General features: G+C 38.9%; 1 protein-coding gene across 1 annotated transcript; it reads right to left on the bottom strand.

The window, feature by feature from the left end:
- Positions 1 to 8,259, bottom strand: det1 (DET1 partner of COP1 E3 ubiquitin ligase). The gene is made up of 9 exons (XM_018703617.2): positions 7,974 to 8,259; positions 6,993 to 7,328; positions 6,525 to 6,791; positions 6,202 to 6,414; positions 5,828 to 6,051; positions 3,434 to 3,563; positions 2,721 to 2,911; positions 1,458 to 1,649; positions 1 to 873 (listed from the first exon to the last, which is right to left on the bottom strand). The coding sequence occupies exons 2-9, from the start codon at positions 7,239 to 7,241 to the stop codon at positions 684 to 686; spliced, it is 1,656 nt and encodes a 551-aa protein (XP_018559133.1). The 5' UTR covers positions 7,242 to 7,328; positions 7,974 to 8,259; the 3' UTR covers positions 1 to 683.
- Positions 8,260 to 17,496: the final 9,237 nt, after the last annotated feature.

Genomic DNA, 17,496 nt, shown 5'->3' with positions numbered 1-17,496 from the left:
AAAAATGTAGACAATTTTATTGGCATAAAATATATACAAACGATAAAATGTAAAAAAAAAAAAAAAAAAAAAAACTTAAAAACAATATAATATAAAAATGACCTCTTTCTACATCCATGTGAGAAAAGAGTAACTTTGTTGGACAAATGGTGGATTAGTAATTCTGATATGAATGTGCAGCTTTCAGTGCATTGTAGAGAAAGAAAAAAAAAAAAAACACCTTTGGTTCTTTCTAAGAGGTCCAGCTACCTATGGCTCCCTCCTCTATCGCACATCAATCACTCTCTCTACATCTCCATTTACACTTATTCCAGCCTCTCCTCCCTACAGGTCCCTCTTTGTTCTGTGGAGGAAGGGGGAAAGAGGAGGTGAAAGGAAAAGGCAGAATTGCTGCCTCCCCGCAGCAGGTGGAGGAGGGGTGGAGTTGGAGTGACCACTGTGTGATGGAGGGGGAAAGAGGGGAGAAACAGTGGTTTCCACCAGGAGGACAATATAGGGACAGTACTGCTGATTTCTCTAGAGGAGGAAGATGGTGCCTAACAGAACAAACTGTTTTGTGCCTCCTAATGGAGGACATTTTGTTGTATTGTCACCAATAGCTCCTAACAGAAGCCCCAACAGTCTTGCTTTTTTCTTTTTCAAGTGTGAATCCACAGGCTGTCAAGAGTTCAGTCTGTTGCTCCTCACGGACAGACGTGCCTCATGTGGAAGTTGACCACATACTCTGCGTTGGTGCGCTGGACAGAGATGGCAAAGGGCTCAAAGGGGTGGAAGGTGAAGGCAACCAGGCGCCGTACGGCATGATTTACCGGCCGTCCCAGCAGGCCTGCCTGGATCTTAAACTTCAACAGGCCGGAGTCACGAGCATAGAACCTGGTGGGTGAGAGGGGAATGGACAGAGTAACTGCATTAAACTCTACGATTCAGTCTGCTGGTTTCTGTTGGCCATGACTGCTTTATGACAGAGATCCATGTCGCTATTTATCCTGATTGAGGAGCAAGTAGCTGATGTTGCTACAAGACTGTGGATATATGAAATATCTGCAGATGAAACTAGGGCCTTAACTAATTAACATTTTCATTACTGATTCATCTGTCAATAAATTTCAGTTAATCGTTTATTCTGTAACTTTTACTTTTACCATACTTTTCAAAGTAACAAGTTACATTAGCTACTCCAGTTAATTACAATTTAATTTAGTACACTACAAAATAAGTTTCTCCAGCTCTCAGAGACTGGAGTCTGCAGTCTGTTCCAAACATTTTACTGGTAATTAATGGAGCATGCTGAAATTATTAGTTAATAATCTAGTAAAATAAATGGACAATAATATTGACTATTGCTTGAACTGGCAACAAACTGGCAAATATTTACTGGTCTCATCTCATTTTGTACTGTATTCACGGTCATCACTTGCTTGGATTAAAATGCTCATTAACCCTGATGGAGTCTGTACCTGATGGGGTGGTCTCCACAAGTCTTGGGCCTCTCCATCACTGACACCCACTTGTCATCGTAACTGAAGAGTGAGAGGTCGAGGTAAGGGCTGCTGCTGTATGACTGAGCGCTGATGGGCAGCTGACCCAGCAGCCGGCGCACCGCCTCAGTATGGCCGCCATATTTGGCATTTACTATGGTGTCCTTAAATCTGAGGCACAGACAAATGGGGGAATATGAGCAAAAACCTAAATTTAACAGCAACAAGAATCCTCATTAGACAATAGTCTTTATATAAACTCAGTGTCTTCCTATAAAAGTGTTTCTAAGATCCTATAATGTTACTCCTCTTAGTTTGATCTGAAGTTCTGAAAGGAGTGAACAGCCTAACTTCTACTTTAGTTGCTGGGTGGAGATAATAAAACTCAAAACCTTAATTTTAATAGACATCTAAAAATAGCTGAAAAACACATTTGTGTTTTATTCAAAGCAACCTTTGTGAGACATACTGTGCTAAATTAAAGTCTGACTACTTCATTTCCAGCACCCAGTTGTGACTCAGTGGTCTCGCTTTCTCTCCTCTGTTCTCTCATTACTCTTCAGTCATTTAAACTCTGCAGCCATTTTTTGTAATGTCCCCTCATCTTGTTTTGTGCTACAATATCTCCATTGGCCTTATTTCTCTCTGTGAACTAGGCTTCACTCTTAGCAGTTTATAGGTGGTACAAATCTGGTTTGCTGAACATACTCACCAGCTTTCAGTTTTTCCTCTTCTTCTTTCCAACATCAATTTTCACCACTCTGAAATCCAATTCTAAGCTCTTTTCCTCACCTAGAACTGTCCTTTATCTTCTCCTCTCTACTCATCCCCCCCTCTCTGCTCCTCCCTCTTCACCCTCCATTGAGGATTTTTATCACCTATGCTGGCAAGTCGAGTCACCAAATTCAATCACAGCTGCCCCCAACCACGCTGACTGTCTTAATGTTTCGCTTCTATACCCAGATTAAATCCAAAAAGTCCTTCCCCCTCCTCCAGGCGATCACTGCTGATCTGCTTCACCTTCCTAACCACCGTCTTCAAATCCTCCCTGACATTTGGCTGCACAACATCAAGTGCAGTATTTTTCTTTCATTTGGAATCCAACCCCTGATTTAGCAGCCAGCACAATCATATTCAAACTAGATTACACATAAGTTTTAGCACAAAATATCTGCTATTTTTATCCAATAACATAATTCTAAAGTACACAGGATGTCTCTCCCATGTTTCTCCTCTCAGTACCTTCTCTGGACCTGCCGCGCGTAATTGTTGGATGAAGCAGAGCAGGGGAACTGGACGGCCTGGCTGTGTAGCGTAGCGTTTCTGAACAGATCGCAGAAATTCTCAAACAGCTCCAACAGCTGGTCAGAGGTGTTCTCAAAAACAGCCAGCACCTCTGTGGATACCATGTTGTACACGACAAAGAAGGATGGCTGAGAGAGAGGAGGAGGTTGGGTTGAGGATTTGGAGAAGAAAAAAGAAAACAAAGACTAAACATTTTGTAGAATTTTCTTCATGTAGGTATGTTTTCTCAAATTTTTCTCAAACCACCTTATGTTCAAGAATAAAAATACCAAGGCCACTTGGGAAAAGTGAGGCATTTATTCTTATATAACCAAACATTTCATGCTGAATGAACCAACCTATGGTTATAATATAGTGTAGGTTCAATAAGATTAAATTATTAACTATATATATTTTTCCAAGAGGTGAGATAAAAGAGGATAATCAGCAAGGATGTCATGTAAATAAAAGTGAACATTAATTAGATCTATTCTCTGTCACCATGAATGAGGACTGAATAGTATCTGTAAGAGAAATGTGTCCTTGGAGACCTGAAAGAGGAATCCCTTTTATAGAGCATGAACAACAAAAGGCACAAGAGAGGCAGGGGAAAGCAACAAAGAGAACAGAGAGCGGAATTCAGACGTGTGTGTGTTTGTGTGTGTTCCTACCTGCGAGGGGTCGGTGACTCTGAGTGTGACCACGTCTTCGCTGGTGTATTTAATGAAGAGGTGATGCTCATCCAGCAGCTGCATCTTCCACATCCTCAGCCTCCTCAGCTGATCAAAAAACTGGAAGAATCTTATGACACACACAGAATCAAAACCAAGAGCTGGGTGAAGTAAACTGGTAAATAACTGAATATCTAACATCAGCACATTATGGAACAGAGGACTGAACTGACTTAATGTAAATCAAACAAAACACGCAACATTAGGAACTTATAGACAACGCAGTTCACACACACATATTAGAGCTGATATGATTAGTCAGTTGGCAGAGCAAAACTCTCAAGTGTCGTTTTTCAGATTAAATTATTTGGAGAAACTACACAGAGTATTTTCACTGTTTGCTGATATTTATTGAGAAAGAAATTAATTTCTGTGAAAATAAATGGCAGATTAATCGATAATGAAAATAATTCAAAGCATATGAAAAGGAAATTAAATTGTGAATACTTTATTTATAGTGATATTTTTTGACTCGTATGATGTCACAGTAAACTAAAAATAATTCCTTGTGGGAGTGAAAGAACTTTTAAGAATGGAAGTGACATGACAAGCAGTACAATTCATTTAAAAAGACTCTATGTGATAAACTTTGTTCATCTACCTCACAGATAGAGCAGAGGAGAGTTCTTAATGTGTTTTCCCTGCTTTTAACGAGGAGTAAATAAATGAACGGCCAGACTTCAGACTGAGCTGCAGTAAAAGTTCTCTTCACATTCGCAACACTGCTGCAGCTCTGCTCTCTTCTCCAGACATACACAGACAGTCCAGTTTAGCCAGTTTGAGTATGAAATGAAACTGAGGGACTGAGGGAAACTCTGGTGCATCTTTCCCATTTAATGCTGATTTGTTTGGGCTGGTGTGAAAGCTGTCAATCAAACTCTAGTGCAGACTAAACTAGGGATGCACTGATACATTTTTTCAATCCAATTACAAGTACAAGTACTTACATTTGAGTACTTGCTGATACCGAGTACCAATATGAGTACTGATTAATGCCATTACACTTTGTACATTTACTTTAAAACATGTTTTATTTTCATCAGATATTGTCTTATTCTCTGGCTGTAAGAAATTGCTGTGACTGACATTTGAACATTCCATTATATATGGCACTGCCACACATTTTATTCAAATAGAAGTACTGTTATTGACATTTTAGCATTCAACTGCATCTTTTTTTTTTTAACAAACAGCCTTGCCACATATTTCACTTAAATATAGCCCGCTATTAGCAAACTCTTTGAACTTGGCGTCGTGTTGGTTTTTTAGATGTTTTATCAGATTGCTTGTGTTTAAAGTACTCGCCTTCGTCCCTCCTCTGCTGACAACTTTGCAGAGCATAATTTGCAGTCCGCATTTACTTTTGTCACCATCGATCCACTTTGAAATACCTACACACCGTCCGACATTGCTCCTCCTTGCTCTCAATTAGCACCTGAACGCCACACTGCCATAAAGTGGTATCGGGTGCTGTGGTCCTGGGACACTTTTATGAATATGAGTACAGGGTATGGGACAGACACCAGATGCTGGTATTGGTATTGGTGCATCCCTAGACTAAGCTAAGACCCTGGGTCTGGTTGGAAGCGGACTGTAGTGCGGATCATTCATCATTCAGGTATGAGATCAAAACAGAATAACCACAGGACTGTGGGAGTGTAAATATGTGATTTTAGCATTAAGTCAAAAAGTAATTAATTTGCTGATCATGAACTTTTAAACATTAACTGTTAACTGTTTTGTAACCATGGTAACATATATGCACATGACCACTCGAGTGCAAAAATTTTCACATATGAATTAGACAGGAGAATCAGAAAAAGAGTTAAAACAGAGGTATGCTATAACCTTGTTTGTGTATTTTAGCAGCTCCTTGATAAAAAGTGAGTGAAAACTACTAAATACACTCGATTAACATATGAGGTGCAGTTAAGTGCTGCACGACTTTCTGTCAGTTACCACAATTTGATTTCCCCATGTGAGTCCATGTAGCGCAGACGGTCACAGCCGTCACAGCTACCTGTTATCCAATATGACTTCAGGTCTACTTCTCTCAGTTTGTTTGAAATAACTGTGAACAACAATGAGAACTAAAAGGCAGCTGTTTTCTTTTTTATCTCAGTCCAGAGTGAATGAATCAAACTACATGTGTAAAAGCAGCATTAATGAATAACCAACAATACAGTCTGTACTTTGCTGTAGATAATGTCATAGAGATTAGAAATTAAGTGAATATCTCAATGACCTGGATAAGTAGCAGAGAGCAGTTGAATCATAGTAAGTGAGCGATAAAAATGGATAGAAAAGAGTTATAAAGAGAGTTATCTTCCATACCTCCTCTTGGCAGTGGCACTGCCATCCTGCTCGGCCCTCCTCCAGAGGTAGACCAGCAGCCTGTGCTTCAGGGAGTTGATGGTTTTGTCAGTGTACAGGCGAGGGAAGCCAGGCTGACTCTCAGCCTGAGCCTCCGTGTAAACCGCTGAAAGAGTCAGGAGGTCGTCCTCGTAACAGAACCGCCCAATAGTCCTCACATCCAGAAACGTTCCCTCTGGAGTCACCTGGACGGACAAGAGAGAGGAAAGAAAGAGATTATGAGAGATAAGACAAAGCTGATATCTGGGATTTTTCCTCAGTTCTTTCAAGTCAAACACTAAACGACTTCACGAAGACTTACATTTTAAATCTAAATGAAGTAATTTTCTGCTCACCTGAAAGACGTGTATGGTCTGCTGCTGGACCGACAGCACAGCCAGGATGTTCCTGTAGAGGTAGAGACCCTGGTTGTGGGACAGGATTATCTTGTCACACTTAAAGGACCTGGTGTCACACAGCTTGCCGGTATGGAGGTCAATAATGTGGAGGGAGTAGTCTTCTAGAGGAGACCGGGGATTAGGAGTCACAGATTCGTTGTTACGATACACCTGGTGGGAGATAACATATGGATAAAAGAGGCTGTCTGCACCAAACTATGGAAGTAAATTTATAGTTTTTGTTTCATTGAGTTTCCCTGTAAGTTTGATGATGTTGTCACCTCAAAGAAGTATGGTGGCGGCTCCTCTGGGACGTACACAGCCGACCCAACAATGACATAGCGGCAGTCATCTGTGAAGAGGCTGCATTCCCTGTTTAAGTGTTCTCCATTTGAGGCCACATTAGTGACATGGAGCAAGGAGAAAAAGCGCTCAAACAGACGGCCTCGGATGTTGAGGGAGCGCTGGTCATTGGCTGTTAGAAGAGTCTCTCCCTCTTGGCCTCTCAGCAGGTCCTGTGCTGCCTGGCAGCCTTGGTATTCATATATCTGGAAGAGGAACATTAACACTGAAAAACAGTTTTTCCTTCATCTTTTTGTCACAAATAAATTAGTTGAGTCTATGCTATGTGCTTTTGACAGCCAGGAGATAAAAATCATAAAATGTTTGGCATTTAAAGAATCTAACTCAAACGTTTTGAAGGGAAAAAAGTGAAAAAAAGTTAAACAGTAAGGTTCCTCTCCTCTCACCTCCAGAGAAGTCTGATCAGACGAGAAGGCAATAAAGCAGCGTCCATCTGGTGAGAACTTCCTAAGGAAGCAGGGGGGTTTCTCCACATTGACCACAGTAAAGTTGGGGAACAGGTTCTGGTGGAAGCAGCGAACTCTGTACCAGTGTGCTCCCGGTCGGCCTGAGCATATCCTGCGCCTCTCAAGGCGATGAACCACATTCTGATTCTGGATTCGTCTAGGTTTCAAAGTTGGAGTATCCTCATTCATCGCTGTGATCAGAGAATGATCTCAGAAGGTAGATTGGCAGACGGTGAGTACAGTGAAACATCTACATCACAAGCATAGTTCTCGTACCTGCATTATCAAGGGAAAAAAATTAAAATTAAATGATCATATTCTAGTGCTAAAATGATCAGTTATTTAATCAATTGCCAAGCTAAATGATGATTAATCATTAATTCAGTTTTTACAGTTGTATTGAAAACATGACTCTTTACACAGGGAAGATAAGTGACTATCAAGAAAATATTCAAGTGTCCATGCGGGAGGTAAAGAAGACATAGGATACAAGTAATGAGCAGATAAAAATAGATACAATTTAAGTTATCAGAGGTTAAAGTTAAATTAAATGTAGTTGTGACAATAATCTAAAATACAAAAATTGCATTTTATGACAAATCTGTAAATCGTTAAGCCCATGTTCACACACATTTAAAAGCCATGCCAGCAAGACACAGAATATAAAGCAGAGTAACTTGATTTTTGAGAGCAGTGGGACTTTTTGTGAGCTTTATGTGAAGACAGACGAACACAGAAACGATATAACGTTAACACAGACAGGAGGAGTTTTTGTCCAAGACTTGTCTGATTTAATTCAACTAGAGTCCAGCACCAAACTCTTTGTCCTCAGTATGTTTTCGTTCTGTACCAGGAGCTCACTAAGCCACAGGTACCGCCCGTACTATCAATAGACATTTGACACATTACGCTAGTACTCACTCGTTGCTTTTAAAAGCCAACTATCCACACCCGGGAAGCTTTCAGGTTCCTCCAAGTTCAGGAGCTTGTGTTAGCAACACTATTTTAGTGTGGCTGACGAGCTCGACAAGTAACAGTTAGCAAGTATCTCTCGTTAGTCGGAAATATCCAGCTTCAATTATTTCATGAAATAACGACAGTAAGTGTGAGCTATCACATTTCTCTAAACACATTTCACACGCCTGAAGCATTAGCGACTAGTATGTTTGTTGTTGAGTCAAGGAGGAAACGCAGAAGAAGGCAACAGCGCTGACGTGCGACATAGAGGCTGTATTTTTAAACAGCGCCACCACTCCGTCCTCAGGTGAGTAAAGGAATTGCAACCCGACAAGGTTGCCAATATCACATGCTCAGTAATGAGGAACGTTAGTCATGATTGAACCGACATGTAACGGCATCAAAGGAACACAGGACTGTTAAACATAATGAATACACAAATATTAAGATCAATGACTGTATGTATTTTTTGATTACTCTCAACAGAAAATTTGAAGCTGAAATTATAAAAATTTAATTTGAAAATGATTAGAAATGACTGAAATAACTTCACTGAAATAATTATTTGTAATAGTAGAGTTTATGTTTTAACCTATATGATCTATTTTTCACCAGTACCCCAAGAGTAACTAAACTAATATAATATGACTAATATAATAAAAACTAATATAAAAATATTTCTGAGCATCCCAGTGTACCATTTTACAGACTTCACTTTTAAGTAGATAATTGCAGTGGACTGTATTTTGAGGAAATCCTTATGGTGGCCACACATGAGCCAAAAGTACACCTGCTGATTTCACTGAAGTGCCCATTTACTGATCAGTAGGTGGGTTTGCAGGTGAGGGGCTCAAGTGCTCTGGCAAACTTTGAACACAATTATAATTGCTTTGACTAAATTGGCTGGAAAAAAACAAAAGACCTTCGGCCACTCTACCTACAGTGTATATAACTGACTTGTTTGTTTAGCCTATTTCATTTAATTGATTTGTTTATAACAGCATGTAGCATAAGTGAACCCAAGGTGACTGGCATTTTGCTCCTCATAATGACAGATAATTAAATTATGATTATCCTTTTTCTTATGAAACTTGTTCTTATGATTAGAGAATAGCATTATAAAAAGAAAAAGAAAAATGCTCACAGTACATCAGTCTTGGAAGACTGCTAATGGTTCTTTGTGCAATTATCCCTGACCAAAGAGTCTCGTTTAAATGTTGTAATTTTCCATAAAAGCACATGTAGTGGGCATAAAAGGCCAGTTTGAAAAGAAAAATGAAGAAATGAATGGAGGGAAGGATGTGAAATTATCCACTTTAAAATCTAATGGCATTTTCCTTTTCAACTATGTCTGATTAAACCTGTGCCTCATGATGTAGATCTGTGTGTGTGTGCGCGTGTGTATGTCTTTGTAGTATTAGTGTGCATTAGTGCACATGTCTGAGCGGTGCTTGTATTCCTGTGTTGAGCCTGTGCCTCCAAATTGTGTGTGTAAGTTTATATGTGTGTGTGTGTGTTTGTGTGTGAGTATATAGAGATGTTTGTGTGCGACAACAATAACCCACACAGGTGCAATTCAAAATAGAAACTATATACTATCCTCTGGTTGTTCTTCTGTTATTTTCCCTCTAATAAATCGCTCACTACACTGGACCCTCGCCTCAGCTTTTAGCATCAGCCCATGAAGTAGAGAAAAGATGGAGAGTCTACATCTGAGTGTTTTCATACACTTTTTAGCCTATCTGCCAGAAGACACGGTGCTTATTTAAGATCATTTTTTCATCCTTCTGGTGCTTTTTACAGTCCAAAGTGGACAGTGTCTATTCTTCCCGCTCTTGTTCACATCTCTTTCTCCAGTTGAAACGGCACAGAAATGTTGCTCTTAACTGCATGCTTTCTGCACTATCACCCGACCCCCAAAATGGAGTTACTTGAAATCTTCAAATTGTTCTCTTTTTAGCAGCCAAGGGAAAAGGGATGGTAAAGAGATGCAACCAGTGCAAGCAGTGACTTTCTGTGGCAACAAGCCTTATGTACAATGTTGAAATGTAAATGTAACCCACCTCACAATGTGTTAGCCAGGCTTAGGAGCACCTTTAGCCATAGACTGCTGGGTGCTGTCAGACTCCACAGTCTTCTTAATCTTCTGCACTGTATGCCCTCATCTGTACTTCATTTATGACTGAACTTCATTCATTAGCCATTCTATCTATCTATCTATCTATCTATCTATCTATCTATCTATCTATCTATCTATCTATCTATCTATCTATCTATCTATCTATCAAAAAAAGACAAAGAGTAGGGCTAACAGCCAGTTTTGGAACAGTAACCGTTGGAGCTGAACAGAGTGCAAAGTCTGCAATTGCTGTCATTATCATCATTATAATGAACAGAAATTTCTAAAAGAGCATTTGCATTAAAGGACATCTGAATGAAAAGTCTAGAGCTAATTCACTGACATGATACAACTCCTATATAAAAAGGCACTTAGAAAAGGTTATGCAAAGTAAGGGGAAGCAAATAGAAATACATTGTTTTACCATTTCCTCCATCTTCTTTTGCTCAGACATTTGTGTTTGGCATTTAACAGATGCTTTTAACTTTTCTTTCCAGCCTAATTTCAGAGCACAATAGGACATTTTAACACTGTAACTTTCCAATCCTCATGCATCTGAACTTTTCTTGTCTTTTGTGACAGTGGATGATTTCTGCTTTTTTTGCTGAGAAATTACAGTGATCACAAATGCATTATGGCAGGCCAGTTTGCTGCAGTCTCCTCAGCGCTGCAAAATGTGAACTACCGGACTGTGAGAAAGGTGACCAGGGGAGAAGTAGGTTGAGAGGAAAATGCAGTTTTGCCTGTCTCTTGCATGGATGAAATAATGAATGGACCAGCCCAGTAAAGGCCCAAGTGGATCAGCAGACCCCTCAGTCAGACCATCAGATGTTTGTATTTCCTGGAACAGAGTCAAGGACTTGTATATTTGTGCCAGGAAAACAACCCTAACTGTAAATTAATTTAAATTTTAGTGTTTGCACATTAAAATGTCAGATGCATACAATGGTAGAAGAAAAAATATTTACTTCAGGAATATAAAATATAACAACACTATATTAAAAGTCCTGTTTTCTAAAGTAAGTATAATTAGCAAAAAGCACTTAAAGTTTCAAAAATAAAAGTACACAAAATGCACGACAAACACTGGCCCTGCCAGTGTTATACTATTACCTATTGTGTTACTGGATTATTATTACTGATATACTAATATGTAAGTAGCATTTTACTGTTATAGCTAGTTGAGGTGTGGCTTATTTTAAATCTTTTACATACAGTTGAGTAATTTAAGTACAATATTTCCCTCTGAATGGTAGTGGAGTGTGGAGTGTAAATGTAAAGTATCATAAAATGGAAGCAAAGTGCAAGTATCTCAGATTTGAACTTAAATACTTTAACTGAGTTGTAGTTCCTTCATGGGTTTTAGTTCAGAGCCTGAATTGTAACAAATAAAATCCTTTAAATGGCACAAAGATATTGAGACATAGAGATATTTGGACCCACCCTGCTCAAAAATAAAGCCAGAGGCATTTGGTGGCCATGCTCTGGACCCCATCAAATCGAATCAAAGCTGAATTAAATTAAACACTTATTGTCACATCATACTTTATATGAGTGGGGGAGTGAGTGAAAATAAATGGTTGAAGAGCCCTTCAATTTTGTTGTATTACTATAAAATAGAAAAACCCATATTCATGTTAAAAATACATGCCGTTCAATAGACATAAAACTGCACAATATACACTGAACAATACGAACACACTGGACAGCACATATTAGACAAAGCAGACTAAGCAAATTATGATAAACACTTTGTACAAATACACATTTTACATCAAAATGAATCCCTAGGCACATGGCACTAGTACGTGTTGGTATATAATACATCTAATAATTCACTTTTGGTGATTAACTGACATCAAACCAGAAATTTGAGCCAGCAGTGTTTTAAATATATGTGTTTCCTGCCCAGACCTTTGATACCACTCAGAATGTATTTATCCTCAGACAATGTATGAAGTGGGACGGAACAGGCCAAGGGTGACATGAGCATGAATAAGAGACAAGTGCTGTTACTTTGATATTTTACGCACAAGAAAAGTTCATAGGTTAAATATACACAGAGGACACCACACACACACACACACACACACACACCGTTTCCATCCTCATCATTTCAACATGAATAATTTGGTCAAGAGATCAAGCCTTAAAACTGAGCAGTGCATGCATCTTTTTTTTTTTCACATGAAAAAACACATCACAACACTCTCAATTAATCGTATACATTTTCTCTGACCTTCTGTTATTTATTTTAGCTTTAACTCTTCAGCCTTAGGAAGCCATATTCTGGCTCTTGTGTGTAATTGGTTATAAGGGAACCCTCCTGCTAAATGTCCCACATTTTCAATTTCAATTTTCTTCAAGTGAGGCATAATTTTAGATGTGCGTTACCAGGGGGAGAGGAAGGATAGTGAAAATGCAAAAGCTAGTACAATTTTTTTGTCAACGTGTGTGTGTGTGGGTTGTGGTGTATGTGTGTGTTTTTGCATTTGCATGTGTGTGCACATACTTACGTAATGTGAAAAATTTCAATTATCCATTCCTTTCTTTTGATCATTGCAAACAACAGAAAATTGCCATTTCACAATTACAGTTATAATTCAGCATTTTCCTCAGACAGATTCCTGTCCTAGTTTTTTTTTTTTTTTTCTGTGTTTTTCTGCTATTGACTTCCTCTTGTATCTCCCATCCACCAGGCTTTACCATGACAGAAAGAGCAGAGGCTATAGTGTTTATGAGTCTAATTACATGTGTGTCCAACAGTTGCAGAGCAGAGAACAAGTATCAGATATTAGTAGAGTATTGATCATGAATAGGATATAGCCAATTCTCTCCACAGGGTCAAACCTTCCCCTCGCTCAGGTTTGCAACAAAAGACAAGAAGTCAGGGACACAATTATTTTTGCCATTTTTCCCCAAAGAAAAAGAGACTATGCTCAAAGGAAGAGCTTAAAAAGAGGTCACCTGAACTTGCCTCCCTACCCTCTCACGTTCCCAATTCAGTCAGAGGCGAATGGCCTTGGTGGGGGACTGAGCGGCTGTACACATTACAGCCAAGTCTCAACAGCTAAAACCGAAGCAGGCCTGTAATTTCTGCCATTTGAGAGAGTGAGCTGAAAAGCTGGGTGATGGGCACTTTTCTGTTATTATTCCTTTGGCAGAGTGCTGGCTGAAGGAAACAACCATGCTTTAAGAACATGTCCATCAGACGCTGGGAGTATTTGGAAATGGCATTTGTAAAAGTAACTCTGTCATGTTGTATCGTTAACTTTGAAAAGCAATTGTGGTTGTGCATGTTACAATATATTATATCCCACCCTGCATTTGGCCTCCTGCATTATATGGCAGCAGCATCTGTAGCCTGGGGGAATTTGGTGTTTTAAAACAGAAAAGTGTAGTATCATAGCAAAAGCTTTCAATAAAGTACATTTGCATAAAATTATTATCATCTGATAGAAAACTCAACATATTCACCTAGAAGGCCAAGCTGCCTGTAGGCCTGATGTCAAGTGAGAAAATCTGCTCATGTCAGCTTCCTAATTATAAGTCAGAGTCAAAGATATCATGGATTCTCCAACAGCGACAATATCTCCTGCTTAGCAACAGGAACTTGGCTGCAAAGCCACCACTGCTGGTAGTTACGTGAAAATAAAACGTAGTATCAATACTAATCAGTTTAATTGAGCTGACACTGTTTGTTTCACCTGTTAATGCTACAAATATCTAACACAAAAAGTACCTCATTTTGAATTCATTGTGGTGTCACTGTATAAGTTTAGCAAGAGGCTACCATGTTGGAATAAAGGAAAAATTTCTTCCTATTCTGCAGCAGTGATATGCAGCATTAGCTACCTTGTTGGCTAGCTAATATAAGCTTAACTTTTGTGAGCTAGCTAATAATACATACATGTATGTATATATGTGTCTGTCTATTTCTATGTGTCTGTATTACGGATATGTGTTTTCATAAGTGTATGTATATGAATATGTTGTATGGATGTGTGTTCAGAATATCAGAATATCTTTATTGTCATTGCCACATGTGCAACGAAATTAAAAATGCCATCCAGTCGATGCATCATTCCTAAAATAACATATAAAATAAATAAAATAGAGAAAAACAAGCACAAACACACACGCACACCATACCTTCTGTTCTCATTGCACAATCCCTTATTGCACCTCAGGTTATGTTTTTGGCTGTATTGAGTGTAGTTATTGCTGTTGGGTAAAAACTGTTGAATCTGTTTGTCCTTGTTGTATTGATCTGTACTGTCTGCCTGATGGCAGCAGTTCAAGTTCAGATTCAGTCCAGGGTGAGAACTGTCCTTTATAATGTTATAGGCTTTTTTGAGACAGCGGGGTTCAATGTGTGGAGAAGGCAGCCAACAATCTTCTGGGCCGTGTTAATGACCCTCTGGAGCACTTTCCTCTGAGCCACTGTATAGCTGATGAGTGAATGCATTTTGCTTTTCTTTATCTTTATTGTTGTATTGTGATGTGAGGCACCTTGGACTGCTTCTTTATGAGATGGTGTCATACAAATAAAATCTGACTTGAAATTTAACTCGACTAACTTGAGCTAACTTTGTTTAAATGACACAAAGACAGCTGTCAGAGTAGAGTTTCAGTGATATTTGAGGTTTCTCAGGTTTAACATGGTACCAAAAAAACAGTTAAATTTAATGATGCTCTATTTGCTAATTTTTGTGTGTTTGTGTCCATTTCACAGCATTTGTCTGTATTAGGACAAACTAAGACAAATTGTATCGTTGTTCTTAATTATTTAAAAATCACATCATATTTAATCTAGACAGAGGTTATACAAATTCACCAGTTACAGTCTTACATTTATGTTTTTGAGGGTTAAAATTTAACATTAGCTTAATTATAAATGATATATATTGTACGCAATTGATTTGATCTGTTTATAGCCCCCATGTTTTCTTTTTTTCAACAAATTTCAACCAAAACAAACAATGCATTAGTCCATCTCTTTCCAACTTCCCTGCACTGTCTGTGACAACAAGAATTTGTTTCTATGAAGGACTTCACTTTTTAATAATTAAAGATATATAGTTTTACTTTAGAAAAGGCTCAGTAATTTGTTTCTCAGTAAGTTTTTGTTGAGTAAATAGTGTATTTGTTGGGGACTATTTTCAGCGACAGAAGTATTGTGGTACACATTTGCTCTAGTCAGTGTTTACAGCAGCAGTCATGATGATAGTGTATGAGAGAGACTCCCTTTTTGTTTTTGAATTCAAAGTCTTGGGCTACACACTTCAATTAAAAGCAATTTGGGAAATTACTATCACATCACCAGAGCGCCCTTTTTAAGATGACTTGCCATGTTGAAAGGGTTATCAGCCATGCTTATGAATAAGAAAATGCAATACAAGTTGATGTTTGTGTCCAAAGGAGTGTCTTTTGCATGTCGTTATTATAATAGCACTAGTTGAGGCATAAAATTGTTTACAGGCCGAGAAGACATGATATGATAGGGAGGTGTGATTGTACAAGAGTTTATTCAATAAAGACCATAAGTGACAGACAACACAAATTGACCAAACCATTGATGTGAAAATATAAATCCAGTATTTGAACATTATAGTTGTGGGTTTTCGACCTCCTGTGGAGCTCTGGCTGCCTGGCCGCTCTCCCTGTCTTTTCCCTCCTCCTTCTCTCTACATCATCTCTCTTTCTCTCCTTTCTGTTTTCAAATCTGCTTTTACATTAGCAGGTAAATGAGTTCTTAGTGAGTATTAACTAAGATCATGGAGGTTATCTGATCAATGCAAGTCACATGGAACAAAGACCTCTCCTTTTCCTCCAGCCACCTGCACTGCCCACTACAAATGAGCTTGGAAGCCCTGTGTGTATGTGTTTGTGTGTGTGTGTGTGTGTGTGTGTGTGTGTGTGTGTGTGTGTACCTGCATTTGTGCATGTGACCAAATGTTCATGTAAGTATGTTTATCTATGCATCTATGCATAACTGTGTGTGTGTGTATGTGTGCGTCTCCAGGGCTGAGGGGTCGACAGATGCTCCTTCTCAGTGAACACAATGAATTACTTATAGGCCGTTAAGCCAAACACGGCCGCTCTGGTGGCTGGTTTACCCAACACTGATAGGGCCATCTGCTGAGGTAACTCGGCCTTCTCCACTGCTCTTTACAGACATGTAACCAGACGCTTATCTGCCAGGGTGGGGCCCCACTGCTGATTAAAAACATCAGGACTTCTACATTTGTCTATGTGGATTTGTTCAGGTGTGTATGTCTGTGTCTGTGTATGCAGGCGTGTATCTACTTGTTTGTAAAAAAACAAAACAAAACAAAAATTATGTGAGGGGTTAGTGAGTGTGTGGGCTGAGGCTGGAAGACAAGGTACATCCAAGCATTAAGACCAAGATTACACAGGATTTTATCTTAAACACAAGGCTTTGTTGTATCTGTATCTGTGTTAACCATTTAAGAAGATTTTTAGTCAGTCTGAGCGTTAGACAGTGGGCCTGAAGCCTAGCATTGTGGGTCTAACTAAAAGTCTACAGCCACATTGGCAGCTCTGTGACTCCGTACTTTGGCACAGTGGAGCAAATGCTAATGTCAGCATGCTAACATGCTCACAATGACAATGCTAACATACTGATGTTCAGCAGGGATTTAATCTTTACCATGCTCACCAGCTTAGTTTAGCATTTTGGCATGCTAGCCTTTGCTAATTAGCACAGACCACAAAGTAGCAGCTGAAAACTGATGGGAAACTGATTAAACTTATGCAATCATATTTATTGAAATATTTCCAACCAAAGCATTGGACTAACACTGCCATCTCTAGAGCCATGCTGCTAGCATGTGGGTTTATTACCATGTTGTACCACCATCTAATTTACCATTCACTAAACCTCTTCCCCAAGGAGTCCCCATCCTACATTTTCTTCTCTTGGAGTGTTATAAAATAAGACGCCAAACAGGGTTAAGATAGAATGAAATCACAGTTTGGTCTTGCATTTTTTTTTTCTTATCGAACTAGGACTACCTTGACTAGTTGTACACTACAATATAGAGGACAATACTGTTTCTTTATTTCCATTTCTACTCATGGATTACCAACTGGTGAGGATGACAGAGTTTTCAACTGAAGCATCAGCTTTGTTATCCAGCTAGCTATAGTTTATAAAATGACAGTTGTCATTTAAGCTGATAAAATCAAGAGTCACTGATAAGAATTAAGAAGTTGCTTTTGTTTCTCTGGCACATTATCTCAAAAATTTCTGTGAATTTTGATGGTAAATCTGCCACCGTCAACACTGTAAACCACATAAGTGCTGTGTGAGACCCGAGAACAGAAAACTTGACAAGGGTGTAG

This window comes from Lates calcarifer, linkage group LG10, assembly GCF_001640805.2.
Source record: "Lates calcarifer isolate ASB-BC8 linkage group LG10, TLL_Latcal_v3, whole genome shotgun sequence".
NCBI lineage: Eukaryota > Metazoa > Chordata > Actinopteri > Centropomidae > Lates > Lates calcarifer.
Note: the sequence above shows the minus strand (reverse complement) of the source record. Positions and strands in the feature narration are given on the sequence as shown.

Excerpts from the sequence above, each read along its gene's own strand:
- det1 (XM_018703617.2), bottom strand. The coding sequence starts at position 7,241 with ATGAATGAGGATACTCCAACTTTGAAACCTAGACGAATCCAGAATCAG. Across the intron at positions 6,792-6,992 it reads CTGATCAGACTTCTCTGGAG|ATATATGAATACCAAGGCTG; the intron begins GTGAGAGGAGAG and ends TTCCTCTTCCAG. Across the intron at positions 6,052-6,201 it reads AGACCATACACGTCTTTCAG|GTGACTCCAGAGGGAACGTT; the intron begins GTGAGCAGAAAA and ends TTGTCCGTCCAG.